The sequence below is a fragment of the Gavialis gangeticus genome, unplaced genomic scaffold (genome assembly GCF_001723915.1).
Source record: "Gavialis gangeticus isolate Ggan-Ray unplaced genomic scaffold, GavGan_comp1, whole genome shotgun sequence".
NCBI lineage: Eukaryota > Metazoa > Chordata > Crocodylia > Gavialidae > Gavialis > Gavialis gangeticus.
This window is the reverse complement of record NW_017729009.1, coordinates 7641329-7648527: the sequence shown is the minus strand read 5'-3', so window position 1 is coordinate 7648527 and position 7199 is coordinate 7641329. Positions and strand designations below refer to the sequence as shown.

Below are 7199 nucleotides of genomic sequence, written 5' to 3'. Positions count from 1 at the left end.
CTGGTGAGTGCAGGTTTTTTTTTTTTTTAAAAGAACCAGGAGCTGGGGTGGGCGGGGCAGCCATGTGGGGGCTGGGAGAGCGGGCAGGGGGCGGGGGGCTTATGGCAGAGCCCCCCATGAAGCATGGGGCAATGGGGGCAGCAGGGTTGTCCCCCCTGCCCAGCAGCAGCCGGTGAGTTGGGGCTTTTTTTTTTCAAAGAGCCGGGAGCTGGGAGAGTGGGCAGGGCACCCCTTGAGAGCGGGTGGGGGATGGGGCCAATTTGGAGGTTCGTCCGATTCAGCAGCAGCCGAATCTCCGAATCATATTTGGACGAATTAATTTGGGACAGTGATTCGAATCACCAAGTTGAATCACTGTCCCCTGAATTGGCCAAATCCGAATCTCAAGCGAATACTAGCCGCTTCGCACAGATCTGTAAACTGTGTCAGTACAGCAAGTGAAAATATTGCATTGAGCTAACTCCCCCCAGTTTAAAATCCAAATATACAGAAATGCAGTTGTGTAATAGAGTTTGAAAAGTGCAGCAGAGGTAGGAAGAGTCGTTTTTGAATCCAATGCAGTCAAAGTGTAGTTCACACTTCTGGATCAATATTATGTTTAGAAAATCCGGTTTTCATTTAATTGATTTTTCCTGGGTAGCTTAATAGCATCAGCCAGTAGAAAGGACAGCAAGTAAAATTTCACCTGTGCTGACTGCACGGTGTAACTCTTATTCAAAGTCTTTGGAAATTGGACCTCTGCATGAAGATGACTTTTTCCTTCTTTGTGCACAGAGGTGTTTGTAGTCTGAGTGAATGGATATAATGGATAGGAAGCTGGTAAAAATGAAGATAGCAGAATCTTTGCAGATCAAATTGTTTAGCTGATAATGTATGTCTTGCAATCCAAAGGTACTGTAGTTCTCTTTTCCAGTAAGACTCAAGTCAAGAGATCAAATGATCTAATGTGCTTCCTTATTTGCTATGTCAAGGAATGATAAGAAAGTTGACATTGCTCTAAGAAGTTATTCTTCTTTACAAACTAATTTCAAATACAGAAATATATGACAAATGCCGCCACTGCTTCCAAGCATTTGTTGTAAGTGGATCCTTGTTAGCAGGATGCCTCTGCACCTGTGAAATAATACTAGACCTAGCATCATATGGATAAAGACTAAGGACTGACTATTTTCGCACAGTGCAGCATCTAAGAAAGCTGTATACTTTGTACTTCAGGGGTTGGCAAACTTTTAAAGCACTTGCAACCTGGCTGCTGGCATGAGCCACTGTTCCCCCCTAGCAGGGGAAAGGGAGAGTGGAGTAGAGGGAAGGGAAGGTGGGAAGTAGGTGGCTGCCAATGTCATGGGGAGGGGAGGGAGAGAGATTACCTCTGGCAAACAGTACCTGTGCTAGTGAAGCGGGGAGAGTTAAAGGGAAGGAGAGAATAAGTAACACTTTCCATAGGGGAGAGGTGAGAGAGAGAGAGAGCAGGGGTGGCGGTGGAGGGCAGAGAAGGGAGTGCACTGGGCTGAGCTGCATGCAGTGGATCCCATAGTGCAGGTTGGATCTTTGCGGGCTGGTTCTGGCCTGTGGGCCATAGGTTGCTAGTGCGTATATTCCTTTCTAATTTGGGCTTGGGTAGTTCACAGATGAAACTGGAGCACGGCTAGGCCTGCCTGCATTTGTGCCCAACTACAGGTGCCCTGGGTAACTAGCTTGGGATCATCTTCCTTAGCTGTGCTCTGTACAGTAGCACAGGGATGCCTGGAACCAGTGGCAGTGGCCTTACGTCACCCAGAGGCTTCGTTGTGCCAGGGATTCCTCAGGCAGCTAGCTCAGCCAGCTTTGTAATCACTTTGCACACTCACATAGACCCCCTTCATGGGGCCAGGACTTGGCCCATAGAAAATGCAGCCATATGATTTTTGGGGGGTTTGTTTCTAATTTGCACATGTGTATTGAGAAGTGGAGGAAGGAGAACAGCTTCATGCACTGCTGACAGCAAAGTTGGGAAGACAGGTTCTGTGGTAGTATCATCTTCTGGAAAGATGGCTAAGAGAGACTATGGCAAAGGAGGCTCCAGTGCCCTTCTGGAGGACATCCTTAAAGCCACCACTTATGTGCAGTGCCAAGCTGAAGATGAGTGATGTTCTGAAGAGAGAGACTAAAAGGGATTTCTTGTGAAGAAAGGCCCCTTGTATTGAACAGGAAAATCACAGAATAGAGGCATTTCATTAGGGATATTTTTAAACACCTGGGAGAAGATCACATATACGGTCACCTTAAGAAATTAAGGAGCATCTCCCTTATGGTAAGTCCACTGTTTAGCAGTTCTCATGACTTATTAAATAAGCTGGGCTGATGCATAGATAGGGCGTAATTAAGCATAATTGTACTCTAAAAAAGGCAAAATAAACAGTTGGTTTTCTATGCTCTAGGGGTCCAATCTGACAGACATCTGCACACAGCTCCTACTCCAAGGGACTTTGTTAAAAATCTCAGCTGGAAATATCCAAGAGAGAACATTTTTCCTGTTTGATAACCTCCTGGTCTACTGCAAGCGGAAATCCAGGTGAGCACATCCTTCCAGTCTTGTCACGTGTAGGCTTTCCAGCAATGGGAAAAAGCCAGTCCTGAGCATCTACTCTAGTTCCCATCAGCCTCTGGTCTTGAATTACAGGTTTATAATCTGTTCCTTTTGTCTGCTTCTACTCTTGTCCATTTAGTCTTGTGGACAGAGAAATTGCTGTATAGCCTTGTCCGTGTGCCAAACAGTGACTGAGTCCCTCTGCCCTGAAAAATGTGCCGCTTTAAGACATGACTTGATACAGTGCAGGAAAACCACAGACTGAGGTGTGGCTCTTGGAGCTGGATAGCTTCCCAGAGCAGATGGGTCTCGAGGAGTGATGTGAAAAAGGACATCTTGCCAGCATTCATCGTGAGGTTGTTCCAAGCATATGAGGGCAACATGACAGAAGACTTGAAGCCAGGTTTGGACAATGACAATAAAAGGAAAAGTCCGGAGAAAGCACACAGCATAGGAGCAGAGAGGAGAAGATATAAGGAGATAGTCAGTGTTTGCAGTTTATCCTCAGTAACAGCGATGCATTATAGCCCTACTAGTATTAGCCGTTTTTATTTATTCATTCACTTCGTGCAAGGCTCTCCTTAAGCTCAAGGCACGTCTACTGCAGAATAGCCCATAGTTTACTGTCTTCATGCATTTCCGGAGTCCATTTCTGTCTTTGGTGCTTATCTCTCACTCTCCCACTGCCCTCTTTTCCAAGCTTACCTTCATTCATTGGTTCCTGTGATCCCACCTCTGATATCTCCTCTCATTTCCTCTATGCCGCTCCCAGCTCTTGGCTCAGCGTGCTCTTTACAGTCCTCGGTGAAGGAGGCCTCCCATTCAGAATGGCGTTTCTAACTGGAGCGCTGAGAGACCAAAAGGTCTGTCCCACGAGAAATTTGGATTATATCAGGAAATATTTTCAAAAATGTCCAAATGTTGCCATTTTTGTGGCATGCAAACTCTGAAAAATTCCCAGTGGGAAATAGGCAACCATTTTCTTTCTGTAATGTCCAAATATTTTCTTTTGCTCATGTTGACATGTCAGAATATAGAATTATTGGTTGCAAGTATATATTAATATTATAATAAAATAGAAAATTTTAAATGAAATCAAATGAAGCAGCAAAGGGGAACTTATTTTGAACCGTATCTAAGTGAAATCACTGACATCACTGAAACAAAGCAACAAAAGCCTTTCCATCACAACCGTCAAAAATCAGCGTGTTCAAATGAAACGTTTAGATTGCAGCGAAACTGGTTCTCTGATATACAGATATTCCAGTTAGAAACTTCCCAACCCACTCCACATCTGACCCTGCGTGGTGCAGTTCCAGCTTGTGCAAGAACTCCCTCTCTCCGGGTCTGTTTGCAGTTCAGGTTGATTCAGCCCCTCCCTTGTACATGCGCTTTTCCCGGAATACTAAGTTTTAGGAAACAAAATGTTCCAGGGCCTTTTAAGCAAGTCTCTCTGTTTTTGCACATCAGACATTACTGAACTACTCTGTAGTTTGGCTTGGGATCGGAGGAGGCTGCTGTAACACTCTTGAGTTCCCTAAAGGATCGATGTTGTTTATCTTTCTCTATTAATGCTGCACAGCCTGTCCAAATCTCCAAAATCTGACTTCCATTAAAAAGCCGAGTATTCTAACAAGTCTGCTGAGTATTACTTAATATGAAAGATATATTTAGGGATGGGAGGGCTATTCTAAAATGTGGATGTTTCCCCTGTCTGGCTGCTATTTATAATTTGGTCCAGAGTGGAAATGGATGTCCACGTGCTTGTGATAGCAAGGCCATTTGGCCAGCCCCATGACAAACGACTGAACTAATGGGATGCAGATGTTATGAAATTCAAAACAGTCTGTGGTGCCTACTTTGAAGTCTAATGATCTGATCTGAATTTCATTGATAACTGATTTTCACTGGTCTGGTTATTCTGATTTTAAGGCAAGAACCTTGTTGGCAAGGCTCAAGCCCCGAACCCTAAATGAGCAGTAATGAGACAAAATGCTGCACTTTTCTGATTTGCCATTGTGGGCTTTCATTTCAAACCAGAAGCAGACCCCTTGGAGCCCCAAGGAGTGACACCAGTGTAAACTGGGATCAGAATCAGGACCTACATTTTGACATGCAGGTTTGCTGTCTCATCTCTGCAGCAGCCGAGGAGAAGTCTGCCAAATCGATGACATAGATTTTTGGGGCTGAGTATTGTTCTGTTACTTTAGAAGCAGGCTAGCCTCCTGTTTAAATTGAATCCTGATGTTAGAAACAATATGCTTCCTTCAGGGAAATAGGCTGCGCATCCAAAAGACTTCATTAAGGCTGCCAGGAGAGCTTCTCTTATGAATCTGCCCAGTCCTCTTTAGGAAATGATCTAATGGCCTGAAGATTTCAGGCCTGGTCAGTCTGATTAGATGTAGACATCCAGTCATCACCAACTTGTATTTATCACCCCCACTGGTCAGAAAACGGAAAGAACGTGTTCACGACAAATTTACGATTCCACCTTCCATCCCAGATTTTGTGCAGAAATTTCATTTCAGGAGACTTTTTCTGACCAGCTGATTTTAATTGCAGCTTTATTTATACCCTGTGGGCTCTTGGCAAGTGGCCACAGCAACCCCTTCACATTACAGAGTTTGGACACCAGCCATCTCAACAGTGATGATTTCATCGGTTGTGTTTTGGTTCAGATAGTGGGGTTGTTTTTAGATATCGGAGCCAATTAATGCTTAGCAGGTGCCAGTTTGATTTTCAACTTCTAAATCAGTGGATCTCAAACTTTTTATACTCAAAGCACCACTCATTAGACTGATGGCACCCCTCTATAACTTTTGTAAACTGAGCATTAGCTGTTTCAGAAACAAACTGCTTTATTATGGTGCTTACTTATGTGCAGAGGGTCTGGGCAGTGGGGAATGGGAAATGGCTAGGCAGGGATTGAACCTGAACCTGAGTCTGAGCAGTGGCTTATCTGCCCTGGCACCCTGGCTGAGAATCACTGTGCTAATACAAAGACCCAGGACATAAACAAACCATAAAAAAGGCTTTAAAAAAATCTTTAACCAGTCCTTTCAATGGAGTCACTTCTTTACATTTAATGATAAGGATATAAACTCTGATCTGCTGTATGGTGTTTTTCAAGAGTACGGCATGCCAAGACAAGTAAAATGCATGTAGAAGTCCAGGTGACACCAGTCTTTTGTAGCTTTCCTTACAAATTTGGATTTCAGAATTAATGCACTTCAAAGTTTCCAAAGACTGAAAAAACAAATAGGAGGCTATACTTAACATTTTGCATTAAAACCACGTGAGATTGAAAGTTTCATACCATAATCACCTTGAATTCAGATGCATCAATGACAATCCATGCTGATGTTTTAAAGTGGTTCTAGTCCACAACAAGTATGAAACCTTGCTACACTGATATTCCAGCATGGTTATTATTTGCTTGTTGTCCAACAGATTTCTTAAATTAAAGTTATTCCATAAAGAGTGACATTGGAATGATATGGATATTTTGGGTCACATGACATTTCTATACTCATAACATATTGCTTCTAATATTCATCAAATTTAAAGCAAGAAAATGTATTATCTGCTACACACACAGGCATAGTAACAGTATACATGCAACCTTCAGTTGAATTCATTGAATTTCATTTAATAATTTTTTTTGTGCTTGTTAGTCATCACTCTCATAGCTAATAAACTCAATTACAAACATGACTACTACAAATCACTTTAAAGATTTATTTTAAAAACCAAGGACACACAGAAAATCCAGTCTTTCCCTGGTGGTAGGAAAGTAGATCATGAAGAGAGAGGTTAATTGCATTTCTGATTCCTAATTGCAGAGTTGCTGGGAAAAAGGCTTCTAAACGGACCAAGTCAATCAATGGATCCCTCTATATCTTCAGGGGCCGAATAAACACAGAAGTCATGGAGGTGGAGAATGTGGAAGATGGGACAGGTAAGACATCAATTATCTTCCTTTAAGGACACGGCACATCCAGGTCTTCTCTTGCTATCAACATACGAAGTATTGCATCCAGTTGCAGTACAGCCCTTGCTTGGGATATTTGATGAGGCCTTGGATGAATAACCCAATATAGTCTCTCTCCTTGTCAACTGTTGGCCTGTATCTTAAGCCACTCACAACAGATATAAATTAAATATGGTTGTGATGTGTATGTTACTGTCCTAGTGATCTGGTATAGTTTCATAGTAGCTAGGGTCAGGAGGGACTTGACCAGATCATCTAGCCTGACCCCTTGCCACAGGCAGGAATGAATGCTGGGTTCACAAGACCCCAGACAGGTGATCATCCAACCTCCTTTTGAATTTGCCCAAGGTAGGGGCAAAGACCACTTCCCTGGGAAGCTGGTTCCAGATTTTGGCCACCCTAACTGTAAAATATTGCCTTCTGATCTCGAACCTAAACCTATTCTCCATCAGCTTATTACCATTGTTCCTCATCACCGCAGGTGGTGCTGGGGAGAAAAGGGCTCTACCTATCTGCTGTTGATCTCCCCTGATGAGTTTGCAGGCAGCCACCAGGTCCCCCCCTCAGCCTCCTCTTGCTGAGGCTGAACAGGTTCAGGTCCCTCAGTCTCTTCTCATAGGGCCTGTCCTGCTGCCCTCTCAC

At 43.5% G+C, this 7199-nt stretch overlaps 1 protein-coding gene across 1 annotated transcript in view; it reads left to right on the top strand.

Annotated features, from left to right (window-relative positions):
• The window catches only part of PREX1 (phosphatidylinositol-3,4,5-trisphosphate dependent Rac exchange factor 1), a 165563-nt gene that overhangs the window by 43087 nt on the left and 115277 nt on the right, over nt 1–7199 (top strand). Inside the window, exons 8-9 of the mRNA XM_019509731.1 lie at nt 2418–2551; nt 6409–6524. Of these exons, the coding sequence (XP_019365276.1) occupies nt 2418–2551; nt 6409–6524 (250 nt within the window). The remainder of the gene's footprint in view (nt 1–2417; nt 2552–6408; nt 6525–7199) is intronic.